The sequence below is a fragment of the Kogia breviceps genome, chromosome 2, assembly GCF_026419965.1.
Source record: "Kogia breviceps isolate mKogBre1 chromosome 2, mKogBre1 haplotype 1, whole genome shotgun sequence".
NCBI classification, from domain to species: Eukaryota; Metazoa; Chordata; class Mammalia; order Artiodactyla; family Physeteridae; genus Kogia; species Kogia breviceps.
In genome coordinates, this window is record NC_081311.1 from 31,568,002 (window position 1) to 31,582,839 (window position 14,838).

General features: G+C 40.1%; 1 protein-coding gene across 1 annotated transcript in view; it reads left to right on the forward strand.

Annotated features, from left to right (window-relative positions):
• The first annotated feature begins 3,860 nt into the window (after positions 1–3,860).
• TM9SF3 (transmembrane 9 superfamily member 3) overlaps positions 3,861–14,838 on the forward strand; it is a 77,237-nt gene continuing 66,259 nt past the window's right edge. The window contains exons 1-2 of the mRNA XM_059054510.2: positions 3,861–4,108; positions 12,985–13,180. Of these exons, the coding sequence (XP_058910493.1) occupies positions 4,010–4,108; positions 12,985–13,180 (295 nt within the window). The 5' untranslated portion in view covers positions 3,861–4,009. The remainder of the gene's footprint in view (positions 4,109–12,984; positions 13,181–14,838) is intronic.

Sequence of the window (14,838 nt, forward strand, 5' to 3'; positions counted from 1 at the left end):
ATTGAAGAGACTGTCTTTTCTCCATTGTATATCTTTGCCTCCTTTGTCATAGATTAGTTGACCATAGGTGTGTGGGTTTATCTCTGGGCTTTCTATTCTGTTCCAGTGATCTATATTTCTGTTTTTGTGCCAGTACCATATTGTCTTGATGACTGTAGCTTTGTAGTATAGTCTGAAGTCAGGGAGTCTGATTCCTGAAAAGCTCTGTTTTATTCCCTCAAGACTGCTTTGGCTATTCGGGGTATTTTGTGTCTCCATACAAATTTTAAGATGATTTGTTCTAGTTCCGTAAAAAATGCCTTTGGTACTTTGATAGGGATAGCATTGAATCGGTAGATTGCTTTGGGTAGTATAGTCATTTTCACAATATTGATTCTTCTAATCCAAGAACATGGTATATCTCTCCATCTGTTGGTATCTTCTTTAATTTCTTTCATCAATGTCTTATAGTTTTCTGCATAAAGGTCTTTTGTCTCCCTAGGTAGGTTTGTTCCTAAGTATTTTATTCTTTTTGTTGCAATGGTAAATGGGAGTGTTTCCTTAATTTCTCTTTCATATTTTTCATCATTAGTGTATAGGGATGCAAGAGATTTCTGTGCGTTAATTTTGTATCCTGCTTCTTTACCAAATTCGTTGATTAGCTCTAGTAGTTTTCTGGTAGCATCTTTAGGATTCTCTATGTATAGTATCATGTCATCTGCAAACAGTGACAGCTTTACTTCTTCTTTTCCGATTTGGATTCCTTTTATTTTTTTCTTCTCTGATTGCTGTGGCTAAAAATTCCAAAACTATGTTGAATAATAGTGGTGAGAGTGTTGCCCATTGCTCCTATTGCCTATCAAACATTTGCGGAGTTTGTCACATTTTGTGCAGTTCTTTTTTTGTACACTGTAATCCCTGTTCTCTTCTATGTGTGTAATGTTTCCTGGTTTTAGGTCTACACTCCCCAAATGAATACTTCATACTTTTTCTTGTGTCCTCCCCACCCCCAGGTAATTGCTAACCTAGAGCTCCTGACAACACCTAGCAAATGCTTACTGCCTCAAATCTGTGGAGGCTGGTGATGGATGTTTAAGCAAGAAACTACTCATCCATCTTAATTCAGCATTTACACTGCTTGTTCTTCAATTGCCCATCATCACTTGATTCAAAACTGTGATTATTCATTCACGGAGCATTTACTGAGCTTCCACTATGAGCAAGTCACTGTGCTAGGTGCTCTGGGGGATATACAAAGATGTATAAGATGCCTCCTCTGATTTCTGTTGCAATTACTGACATATGATTCATTCAGCAATTAATCATGTACTGCCTTGTGATGCCTCTTAGACTATCTAGAAAGTGTTCTTTAAATCCTTCTATGCGATTTGACCTTTTACTTATGAATGTCTTTAGTAAATAGTTATTGAATGTCTATGATGTGACAAGCACTGTCCCAGCAGCTGGGACAGATATAAACAAATAGTAGTACAGTACTTTGTTGGCTGCCATCAACAAAGGTCAGAATGTAGTACAGAAGAGGAAATGGGACTATGGTAGTTATGACATAAATGCAACTGGAATCCTGAAGAAGGGATGCTCAACTTCCTGAAGGCATCATGCAAAGCTTCACTAAAGAGGTCATTCATTTAGGCCTGGAAAACGAGCAGCAAAGTTTGTCCATTCATTTCCATTCCAGGCAAAGGGAAATCAAAGAATCTAAAAAAGAGTGGTTATGTATATGTATAACTGATTCACTTTGCTGTAAGCAGAAACTGACACAACATTGTAAATCAACTATATTCCAATAAGAAAAAAAAAGAGCAAAGGCACAGAGGTATAAAAGAACCTGGTGTATTTGGGAAATATAGGGCTATAGCCTGAGGTAGAAGAGATCAGTGGGAGGTGAAGCTGAGGAGATTAAATTGGGATCCGATTCTGCAGCTGCATGTTAACAGGAGTATACTTTACTCCTGGAAGGATTTTTTTTCCTGATTACACATGTAGCACATACTCACGTGCAAATATTTGTAGGTATGTGCAATGTTAATGATTTGAGTCATCATCTTTCAGATTGTTTTCTATGGGTAGACTAATATCATTCAAAATGGAATCATACCCTATATTTTCAAGTGTTTTCACTTAAAATGATCTCTTGGCTATCATTCCATGCCAGTACATACAAGCCTATTTCATTTCTTTTTAAAAATTTATTTATTTTATTTTTTGGCTGCGTTGGGTCTTCATTGCTGCACGCAGGCTTTCTGTAGTTGTGGTGAGCAGGGGCTACTCTTCACTGCTATGCGCGGGGTTTTCATTGCAGTGGCTTCTCTTGTTGCGAAGCACAGGCTCTAGGCGTGTGAGCTTCAGTAGTTGTAGCACAAGGGCTCACTAGTTGTGGCTCACAGGCACTAGAGCACAGGGTCAGTAGTTGTGGCACACGGGCTTAGTTACTCCGCTTTGGGGATCTTCCCGAACCAGGGCTCGAACCCGGGATCGAACCCGTGTCCCCTGCATTGTCAGGTGGATTCTTAACCACTGCACCACCAGGGGCTTCCAGGGAAGCCCCTCTATTTCATTTCTTAAAATGACTGTATGGATGGTAGTCCATGAGTAGTAAGAAACACTGATTCTGGAACCAGATGCTTGGATCCAGTCCTTCAGCAATCACTTAACCCCCCCCCACCCCCCGGGGCTTCAGCGATCATTGCTGTAAAATGAACATAACTCACAGTGCCTGTTGCACCTAAGGATTGAGTCAATACATGTGAAGTACTCAGAATAGTGCCTGGCAGATGAAAATCTTAGCTGTGATTCCTTGATATATGTAAACAATATTCGAGTGTTTTAAGCAAGAGAGTGATATAATCAGGTTTCTTTCTTGAAGACTCATTGGCACCTGTTGGGGAGGATAAACAGGGAGGGAAGATTGGTGATAGGGATCCTGGTAGGAGGCTGCTGTAATACATAGTGAGTGAGGTGTAGAAGATTGGCTATTATTGGCACAGGAGAGGAAAAATAAATTCTTGATACATTTCTAAGATAACAAATGCTAGAACTTGTTGCCTGCTGATGGCTGAGAGATGGAGACCACCCGAATCCAGGTTCCAGAGTTTTGGCTTAGAGGACTGTGTAGATGGTGGTGCCATATTCACGTATATATTTAACAAATATCTTCTGAGTTTCCACTATGGGCCTGACACAGTTCTAGTATAGGTCAGTGAACAGGATCTCTGCTTAGGAGAAAAACTTAGATTCTAAGAGGTGTTTATATCTGTGCACTGGAGACCCAACAAACAAACAATAAATAAACGAACAATAATTTCAACAAGATTTAAATAAATATTCAGTAAATATTCACTGACTTTAAGACACTCATCCAACCCGATACCGGTTTAACAATCTCCCTTAATGACGATTATAGAGCTGGTGATTCATTCCCGGAGGGAGCCGAGCTCCTTGCGAGGGCTACTTGATCCGACCCCACCGAGAGGCGGCAGGTCAGACCATTACCCGACTTCACAGCAGAGGAAAATGAGGCCAGGAGGAGTAAAGCGTTTTGACCTAGGTCGCACTAGTTGAATGGAGGCGGCCTAGGCCCTGCGATGCGGGCCAGGCACCCGCGAGGGGCGCGAGGCCGGGGCCACTGTGCGCGCCGCCTCTCTCGCGACCCAGGGGCAGCCGGCGGGAGGGCCGGGCCCTCGCGCGGTCCTCCAGGGCTGCGGGGTCGCGCTTCTCGGGCGGGGCAGCCGGCGGCGGTTGCGGCCCCGCATCGCGAGGCACTTCCGGCGTGTGCCGGGGTGGCCGGATGACGTGGCTGAGTCAGAGGAAGAGGCAAGGAGGCGCCGGGGGGCGGGGGAGGCTCCGGAGCGGGCGGTGACGGCGGCGGCGCAGAGGAGCAAAGGCTGGGCCCGGGCCCCCGTGCGTCTGTCCGCGCCCCGTGGATGCGAATCGGCCGCGGCGGAGGCGGCGGCGGCGGCGGAGGAGGAGGAGTCGGTGGGCCGGCGGCGGGCCGGTGGGAGCGCGGAGGATGAGGCCGCTGCCGGGTGTTCCCGGCGTGGCGGCGGCCGCCGCGCTGTTGCTGCTGCTGCTGCTGCCCCGGGCCCGGGCGGACGAGCACGAGCACACGGTGAGAACTGCTCCCGGCCGGTACGGCCGCTTCCGCCCTCTCCCCCGGCCCACCGCCTCGGCGGACCCGGCGCGGCCTGGAGGGCCCAGCGGCCCGGCCGAGCCCCGCGGCCGCCCGAGGGCGCCTTCCGGTTGGGCCTGGCGGAGCAGGAACCCCGGGAGCGGGGAGGAGGCCTTTCCATGCGCTCCCGGGACAGGACTTCCCTCCCTAAGTGCCTGGGCCTCCTTCCCCAACCCGGACCTAAATGGCGCCGCACCCCTGGGTCCAGGGGCCCTGGGAGACGGGAAAGAAGCGGGGTCCGAGGGTCGGGGCTCGCTTGGCCGCGGGAGTGGGGGCCGCAGGCAGCCAGGCTCGGAGCTGGTGCCCCCCAGGAAAGAGAGCAGCGCCCGGGCTGCTGGGGACTACGACACGGCGGAAGATTGATGCACTACGTATTACCCGTCTTACAGTAACCAGGAAATACCCACCAGTTTATTATGGTGCTCACCGGCCTTTTCTTCCCCCTCCTGCCCAAACCGGATTATAATCCTGGCGTGGGGACAGCCTTGATAAACTTGGGGTGAAGAGCACTTTACACGTGTACAGGCACTCAGCCACACGCACCCGCCTGCGAGGCCTTTCTTGTAACTTTCTCTTCACCCTCTTGGCACCTAGATGAGGCGTCCATCCCTGTAGTCTCTAACTAGGCGGCTTCTGACTGTGAGGGGTCTTGAGTTTCCCAGTCCTCTTGTCTGGCTGGGAACAGTCTCTTTTGCATTTGGCCTAAAATTGAGTGGCTGTTTATTGGCTTTTTTCACATCAAAGCTTGGATGTTAACGACTCCTCTAGTGACTTTCACTTAGGGATGTAAGTCGGTGGCTTTCTGAAAGGTAGATCTGAGCAGGGCAGTAAAGTCATGTAAATTAGAGGGTGCTTGTGAGTAGTTGTGCTTTTAGACCTTAACTAATTAATGATACGATTTTGCTTGAGAGATTGTGTGGTTCTAAATCTGCAAGTCTCCTGTCATTCCTGACAAGTGAGGAAATGAAGCAATCAGAGTAATTTTCTCTAGTTGGTAGGTTAGCTGGGCTCTTATTTTAGCTAACAACAGTTCTAAACCTTTGGCGTTTGTACTTTCAGTCACAGCCAGAAACTTCTTACCTGTATATTTTTTAAGGGACACAGTCCTGAGCTGGTGACATGTTTTTGTGCTGTATTTGTGACTTTTCACCTTAAGATAATTTTGTTCACAGGTTAAACAGTTAAAAACGCTTTCTTGTTGTTTTTTCCGTCAAGTAACTTGTCTCAAAGTGTAAGAAGTGTTTATTTCCAATGGGCATTCTTTTAGCCAGTGGTTACTAATATTTTAACAATTTTTTGAACACTTAAGGAAAGTTGCTGTGTAAAACTCAGAATTGTCTCAAGTATAGTTCCACCATACAGGCATATAAGCTTAAGAGTAGTATTTTACTTTTTTATCTCGTGTTTTATATAAACTGCTGTAATAGGGAAAAGTACATATTAATTAAAATTTCACAAATTGGGGTGAATAAAAAGGTCTTAGATTAATTTACAGATTTAAAATGTAAACGCCAATTTCATTGAAATTTTATTGCCAGGAACATTAAAAAATTTTTTAACATCTTTATGGAGTGTAATTGCTTTACAATGGTGTGTTAGTTTCTCTTTAACATTTACATTTTTTTAGCCAGAAATTGAATATAAAATATTGGATAAAAGGTTTTTGAGAGAATGTGACACGTATGAGAGAATTGTTGGACAAAAAAATTTAGAATCCATTTTATTTCAGTCATGTTTACATTGAACTGCTCTCACTTGGTTACCTATTATTTTAAAAATTATAGGAAGAGTAGCATTAATATACCTAAAAAATTTGTCATTCATATATTTTTTGGCTGTTAGCCCAAATATTTTATTTCTTACAATTTTCTTGAAAATATTCCTTGAAAACTAGGCATTCACCTCAAGCAGATAATAATACTGAAAAGGCTATGGTAAAGTGAATTTTTTTTTCCACCAAGAAGGCAGAAGTAGCTAATGAAGACAGAATGATACTGAAGGAGGAGAAAAATTGTCAAGGGAAGGTTGCTGAGTAAGTGTTTAATAAATACTTGTGGAATTGGATTATTAATTAAAGAACAATCTTTAGAAGTTAAAGTTTGCTCTTTAGATTAACTTTCTATGAAGACAGTTTCCAGATAGAAATGATAACTAATAGGGTTTTTGTAGCAATATGTGGTAGGCACCATTCTAAGTACTTTATATGTATTAACTCATATTTTAAACATACATTGATAATCTTGTGAGTGGTCTTATGTCCTTTGAATGGATGAGGAAAAGGATGCTGGAGAAGTTAAGTAACTTGCCTGAGACCACACAACCAGTACAGGTAGAGGTAGGATTTGAACTCAGGCAAACTGAATTAATAGTGTTCTGCGCTCTCATAGGATATGCTCTACGGCCTTTTATCCTAAAAATAGGATAGTAATACATTTGGCATTAAATTGAATAATTCTCTGTATTGATAGTATTTTTAAGTGCTTAAATGTTTGGGTAAGTTTAGCTCCATAGTGGGTTGTTACTGAGGATGTGTTTGGGTTAGCATTAAAGAGGGACAGGGCTGCAGTGGGCATGTGACCCTTGCAGTCTCTTAATGTGTGTAAGACATAAAGACTGCTTGGTTTAATGCTCTGCTGTCACCATTTGAAATTCTTAATACTTTCTGCATTTTCATTGTGTGCTGGGCCCCACAAATTCTGTAGCTGGTCCTGAGAAGGAGCAGCTGACTACTTCATACAGTTCCAGAAAGCCCTTGATTTCTCTTACTTTACCTACTGAGTTAGGATTCAGCTGACCATTTGACTCATATGGCATTTTTTATGTGCTTATATATCCAATGCTCTTAATATTCTCAGAAGAGTAATGAGAAGGGAATGTGCTAGAGTATATACACATGTAGAATATATAAAAACGGGTTCCTTTCAGTTTTTAAAGGTTGAATCATATATGAATTACAGAACATACTGGTTTTTTTTTTTAATTAATTTTATTTTTGGCTGTGTTGGGTCTTCGTTGCTGTGCGTGGGCTTTCTCTGGTTGCGGCGAGTGGGGCTACTGTTCGTTGCGGTGCACAGGCTTCTCACTGCGGTGGCTTCTCTTGTTGCGGAGCACGGGCTTCAGTAGTTGCTGCACACAGGCTCAGTAGTTGTGGTGCGCAGGCTCTAGAGCGCAGGCTCAGTAGTTGTGACACACAGGCTTAGTTTCTCCGCAGCAGTGTGGGATCTTCCCGGACCAGGCCTCGAACCCGTGTCCCCTGCATTGGCAGGCAGATTCTTAACCACTGAGCCACCAGGGAAGTCCCAAACATACTGTTTTAAATAAAAATTAAAGAGCACTTTCATGAAAGACAGGCTCTTAATAGGTGATTGAAGGATCATAAAAAGAACACTTTAGAGTGAGTGAAAGATGTATAGGGTATGGCTTATGCTTATTTGGTTTTCTGACAGTTGGAGCACTTGGAAACATCTAGAGTTAGATTATCATGTCTCCTAAGATTCCAAAGGACTCCATTAACAGGATTGCAAATTGAGAATCATAGAATTTTAGAACTGGAAAGACTCGAGACCATTGAATTCAACACTCATTTTCCTGTTGGCCTGAAGAGGCCCAGTGGTTGGCCCAGGGCCACAGAAAGAGTCTGAGCTACCTGATTTCTAGTCGTTTTTTCTACCTGTCTTGAACATATAATTTCCATAGTAATACTATGTAAAAATGTCAGTGCCAAAAGACCAGTAATCAATGGCACAAGAATCTTAAAAGCATTTTATGGTTTACACTAGAGCCTTGAATTTTTTTTTTTGGCTCTGTTTTCTCAAGGTCACAAAATCAAAAATTTTGTTTTCTGGGTCTGTCACATGCCAGGCTCTGTGCTTGGCACAGCAAGTGGTATTTATTCAGTGCTTGTTGAGTGACTTGAGTAATTAGGGATCCACCAGGAATAAGAATATGCAGTGTTGGAAGCATGATAACCCTACCGCTTAAAGCAGTGAACAAACACAGACGATTCTTCGTTTAAGATGCATAGTCTTGGGGATGCCTGTTGTGATTTACCTAGGTTAAAACCCCATTTCTTTGTGGCCCATTGTATCTCTGGTAGGTAATGTTGAAAGAACCCAATCTGTGCCTAGGATAGCCTACTCTCAACCTTTGCCATAAGCACTATTACACTACTGGCTAAAAAAAAAGATGTTTTGTTTGCTTTACTTAGGCAAATGGAAGCCTTTAGTCTTTGTCGGGAGTATGGGAACTAGTAAAACATATGTGAAGATTTATAAGGAGGATAAGCTGTTTACTACAAGTGAATTTGTGAGTGCTTTAATATGGATCTAGTTTTAGGAAGTGTCATAATTCATTGTCCTATTTTCAGCTATACTGTATGGTAGACTAAAAGTTTATTTAGGTACAAAGCTATTTTGAGAGGGAGAGAGCAGTTATCTCAAGAGACTATCCAAAAATACACTAATTATTTATATGTATTAGAATTCTGATGTATGTGTTTTAAATAATTAAAAGACATTGAGATTATGATTTCTGAAATATTTTTCTGAACTGGAGTTTGCTTTCTCAGATATGTATTTTAAAGTAAGCATATATCTTTCCCCTCATCCCATAAAAATGATGGCATTTGGGTGCTTAGTCTGAGCCCTCAGTCCTTTGCCTGTCTACATAAATTCTGATTTCTTTATTCGGATTTTACACGAGAAATTCAGTAACAACATCTCCTGAAGTGTTCCTTCTGAGGAAAAGTAATTCATGATCTCTATCAAAGAGGGAAACTTCTGTACCTACACTTACCCAGCACATAAACAGTATTTAAATGAGAGACCCAACATTGGTGACTTCTTGAGAATGAAGTTCATTCCTTTTGAGATCAGAGGACAAGGAGCTTCTTAGGAAGGTTTTTTTCCTTAGGGCAGATTAAAGGCTCAAATAGAAAAGTTGTTCAGCATTCAGCACTTCCTTAGGTGCTTTGTACAGCTGTATTTTTCCCAATTCCTTCATTTAGTTTTTGCTCTTCAGTTAATGAAGCTGACTAGGGATAAGCAAAAATGTAGTCCTAAGCTTGTAAATGTGATACTAATGTTAGAATGATCTTGGACAAATTATTTAACATCTCTATTTAGTTTGTTTGAATCTGTAAAATGGGGGAAATAATAGGACTTGTCTTACAGAGCTTTGAGAGATTAAATGTTTATATAAAGACCTTAGAACTATGCCCAGTGCATGGTATGTGCTTATTAAGTTTTGGCTAATAACGATACTATCCCAAAAGATGGTAAGCATGTGCATGTTAGTGATTGGTCAGTTAAAGTTCGACCTGAGGATTGGAGAAAGGAGGATTTGGGCAGTTCTGAAGGATAAGTAGAAATCGGCCTGGTGGGTAGGAGGGGGGCATTATAGACTTGGGGGAATGACGTTAGAAACAAGGTGGAGCAGGAAAGGAAAGGAAGACAATGTTATAAGCCATTTTGGCTGGAGTGGCCAGTGCAGAAGATGAGTGTAACAGTGAAACTTCTGAGAACTGGAAACGAATGGAACGGTGAAGTGAGGAATGCAGGTAGTCTGAATTGGCCTCCTGTCCTTTGGCTGCTTCCCAGGGAGGCCTCATGGAAGGAGCCACCCCCATGCTCAGGGATCTCCTCATCCACTGCTGTGCCTGCTTGATTTTTTTCTCTCCCCTTCTGGTTACACTCTGCAGGTAAGTTATAAAATTCCATCTTTCTCCGTGTCATTGGCAACTCAGAGTTTTTCTGAGGAAAGTATTTTAAAAGAGCTTGCTAGGACGTTGTGGAATGTTTTGAAAGCAAATTAGACTAGCCTTTCAGCCAAGGGTGGAGGGAAGAGCCTTACCTGTTGCTGTCTTCCCGCTGAGTTGGGGGTGCCCAGGGACTTTCCTGGCAGCTTAGGGAAAGGAAAGGCTTTTCTCCTTTAAAAGTTTCTTCCATTTGGTATTTTCTAATTTCAAGATATTTTAAGACACGTTTTCTTTCTTTCTTGAAAAAGAACTCTTCCCTTGATCTTGTCTTGGGAACACTTATTCTCAGGGATAAATAAGAACTATAATGAAAAGTAAACATTTTAAGTTCATGAAATCTGACTGTGGTCTGCATAAGGATTAATAGAAAAGAAACAGTTTTAGCCTTAATATTCACCCTGATCTGTGTGTGTTTGTGTATGTGTATATATATGAGTGTTTGTGTCTATGTTACATATATATATGTTTTTTTCTTTCTAATCCCTATTTCAGTCTTCTTCCCAGAAGGAATCCTAGGCTAAAGAATGGTACTCATTTTGTTATAGTACAGTTTGCATCATGTTGTCAGAGCTTTACTACCCCATTAAGGTTTCATGAATGTTTAAAATGAGTGACTTCAGAACGTGTAGTTTAACACATACTGTGACCCTTAAATTATTTTAGTCCTGTGTTTGTATGAAATAAATGAATGCTCTGTTTTAACAAGTATTTATGTTCAAGTTTTTGTCTATTTTTAAAGGAATATGAGTATTAGGATTTATAGAGAAAGTGTTTTTGTGTTTATTTTCACAAGTTACATTTATAAAATTTCTGCAGACTCAGCAGGATTAATGGCAAGAATAGGTCCTCTCTTTCAGTGTGGTAATCCTAAGTGGATGCCTTTGGTTACCTCACCTTTCTTATTTCTCTCAAAGGATGCTATCTCAGTCAGTGCACATACTTCAAACTTTTCACTAAGTTGCCAATAAACTTTCATTTCAGCATTTCTCCAGTGTTTTTTCATCATATTCAGTACTTTTTGTGTACATGATACTATGCCAAGAGCTTTCTACTCAGTGAACAGGTTTCAATTCTAATACCAGCCCTGTTCAGTGGATAATGATTGGTTTAGAGAACCGTTCTGAGAATTCTTATGCTATATCCCTATCTATATTTATATATCTATACTTATGTACTTATGTCTGTGCAGAAAGGAGTACCTTGATTGATTAGTGCAGTGTAACCTTGAACATTGGATGGAAGAGTGGTGGCATATGTATATTTGTCAACCCCCTAAAGTGATAAGAGTAGTTATGAATGGGTATCTATGTATACATTCAGACCTTTGATTGGTTCCTTCATACATGAAGGTTATCTACAGTTGTTTTTCTGAATTCACTTGAAACAGCTTATGATTTTCTATATTGTTATTCATCCTGACCCTTCTCTGCCAAAGCAGAATTAATCATTTTTATTGTTGCTACAATAGCCCCTTTTACCTTAATTGTAACACTTATTTCTTCATTGTTAATCATTTACTTGTCTGGCTCCACTATGGATTGTGAACTACTTAAAGGAAAGGACAGTATGTTATTTATCTTTATAACCTTAACACCTAATGCTGTGCTTGGTACATGTCTCATGTATTCAAAAAGTCGGGTAGTTTTTTATTTCCTTGATGAGGTACCTGGATGATGTCTTATGAACAATGAGTTGTTTATTAGGTTTGAAGGTGAGGTGATTAGATCTAAGTCCTACTATGGTGGTGGTATGAATCGAAAGAGGCAGATGCTTTGGATAAGAGTAGACAAGTCAGTGTTTTTTGGAATGCAGGGGGACTTGGGGTTTGAGTCTCCATGACTGAGAGGATTGTACCATTAGAAAAACAGTTTGGGGGGTTGGGTTTGGGTGGGATGAGTTTGTTTTTGGAGACGTTGGATTTTGATGGAAAATGTTTATTTATCTTATATGGAGGACTGGAGGTAATGTTTGGTAGTTGGGCTAGTTGGGTAGGTTCCTCTATTATGTGCTGCACAGCACCCTACGTTATTAAAATTGCTTGTTCAGTGTCCATCTTTCCCTTTCGGCTCTAAGCTCCAGTGGGTCAGGGAACGTGTCTTGTTCAAAGCTGTATCCTCAACAAACACAATTATTGGCGCATAGTAGGCATTCAGTAAATAATTGTTGAGTGATTTAACTTCTGCACTGTTAGTTGGCTTAAGCTGCACGTGTTAGTTGTCTTTAATTTATATTGTTAATTAGGAATACTAGTTTTAAAATTACTCAGGTAATGGCTTTTCATAGAATCATTGGAATTTTAGACTTGAGATCTTAGGCACTTCCTCCCCGTTGGACCCTGGAAAGGTGACGTCACCTACCCAAAGTCATCAGACCACGCTCCAGGTTTAGCTACATACAGTATTCACTGATGGGTAAAGCCATATTTATTCAAGGAAATTTGCATGCAGTACCTGTCTTTCAGGCTGATAAAGGGAAAGATAGAATGATGACTTGAATGGGCTGTGGAGATTTCATAGTATGGCTTTTTCTTCCTCTTGTTTAGTCATTTCTCTCCTCTCTAGTACTTTGATCAATGGCTGTGGGGAAAAAAAGGAGGTGAAATTTTGTGCTTGCTGACAGCATTAGGTTTTTGGAGTTTCTAGTGATTAAAATGAGGTTCTGAATAAGCTATTGACTTTATTTCCTCCTTCCTTGTCCATGTTAGCATGGTGAATCATGTTGATTCTAGGTTTATTGTTATTTGATAGTGTAAATATTAATTATAAAATTATTCTTATAGGTTATTGGGTTTTGTTTAAACAGTATCTTCTGTAAAACAAAGTTTGGAAAACGTGAATCTGCTTGAGACCACAATCAGAGGATATAATTTTAAAATTCACCGAATTTCATTTTTAATGTGTAGACATTGACCATCCTTTTGAAACAAGCTTCCGGCATTTTATTTTAGAGCTTCCCAAACTGAGATAGTGCATTTCTGTTTAGAACAAATAACAAATATTCCCTTAATTTGAATTAGATTTGTAAAAAACATATTCTTACTTGATTTTTTTTTTGGTTTCAGTATCAAGATAAAGAGGAAGTTGTCTTATGGATGAATACTGTTGGGCCCTACCATAATCGCCAAGAGACATATAAGTACTTTTCACTTCCATTCTGTGTGGGGTCAAAAAAAAGCATCAGTCACTACCATGAAACTCTGGGAGAAGCACTTCAAGGAGTTGAATTGGAATTTAGTGGTCTGGATATTAAATTCAAAGGTACGTAAACCTTAATAGTCCTTATGATAAAAGTTAGATCGTAAACCAGGGTTTCTCAACTTTGGCATTGTTGACATTGGGGTCAGATAATTCTTTTTTTTGAGGGGGCTGTCCTGTACTGGGTGGGACATTTAGGGGAGTCCCTGGCCCGCACCCACTAGATGCCAGTAGCACTCTCCAGTTGTGACAACCAAAAAGTCTGTAAACATTGCTACTTGCCCTTGGTTGAGAACCACTGCTCTAGACCCTAAAATGTGTTTTAATCTCTAAGTTAAGTGTATTACATGTAGAAAAGTATATTAGTAACTAACAAAGATTTATTTTGAGTATTTATAAAATAATAAAATAAATAATTGTTCATAAAATTACATTTCCTTAACATATTTATTTCTGAAAAGTGTTTTCTAGTAAATCCTTTAAGGATTGGACATGTGGTCAGGGAAGGCCTTCATAGATTCCTAATGAGGTAATTTCCAGAGGAGTGGGGATGTAATGGGCTATATGGATACTTAAAAATTATGTGTAAAGCCTCAAATTCAAACGTGTACCATTGGCTCAATGTATTTATCAGTGTTGTATTAATTTATCTTCAATACCTGTTAGATTGTGTGGTTTAAAATTTTAAGTCAAGGACTTGTTAAAATTGGGAAAAAAACCCCTCCTTATCTATTTATTATGCAGGTATCTTCTTTGTTATCAGTTCCTATGAGTGTGTTTATATTTTTTATTTTTCTCTGTGAAGTTTGTCAGAGTGTGTATTTCCTGCATGGACATTTTTAACCTGGTAAGCAGAAGCTTGAGTAATTGAATTTTTGGAGGATCTTTGATTAGGTGTCTTGATTTTTGAATAGAGCATGGATCTTATAATCAGAAGCTTTGAATTTTAATCCAATTGTTTTACTCTATTGATTTTAGTAAAGTTGTTTACTCCAATTTTGACTTCATTGTCTACATGTATAAAATGAATAGTAACTGACCTCTGATATTTTTAGCCTTTTGGGAGGAGAATGTGAAATGAGATATTTTAAAGATAATATTTTGAAGATGATGTTTAATTTTGATTTGTTAAATTCTATTCTTGTTTTTAGGATTTTTTTTCTTACTGTTGTTGAAAATAGGTATACATATTTACATTTTTTTCCCATGTATTATTTCTTGGAGCTTAATTATAAAATTAAGTTGTAAATTTAAACCATAGTGGCATGGCTTATAACTTTATGAATTATTGTAAACATGCCCTGAGGCTTGTTTTAATTTAATGAGGTAATTTAAATATTTAATTACAGGTAAGGAGAAAAGTTAGACTAGAATATGTGATATTTGGGAACCTCAATACTACATTTATTCACATACTCTCTCCTTTTCCATATTTGGTACACATTTCTAGTTTATTAGAAAGGAACCAGAGAGAAAACAGGCAAAAACCCCAAGTCCTGCTTTGCTGCTATGGACAGATTTCATCACTTGTTGCAATCCTCACTCTTATTTACTAAAGAAGATTACTCATTCAGCTGTCTTAACCATTCCTTTATTAGTTTCTTGAGGCTGAGATGGAAAGATTATTTAGATAGAGGGGTATGGGTTTCATGGGCTATAAAAGTGGGATTTATTTTCCTTTCAGACTAAACACCTTTAGATGAAAAGAATCAGAACTGGCC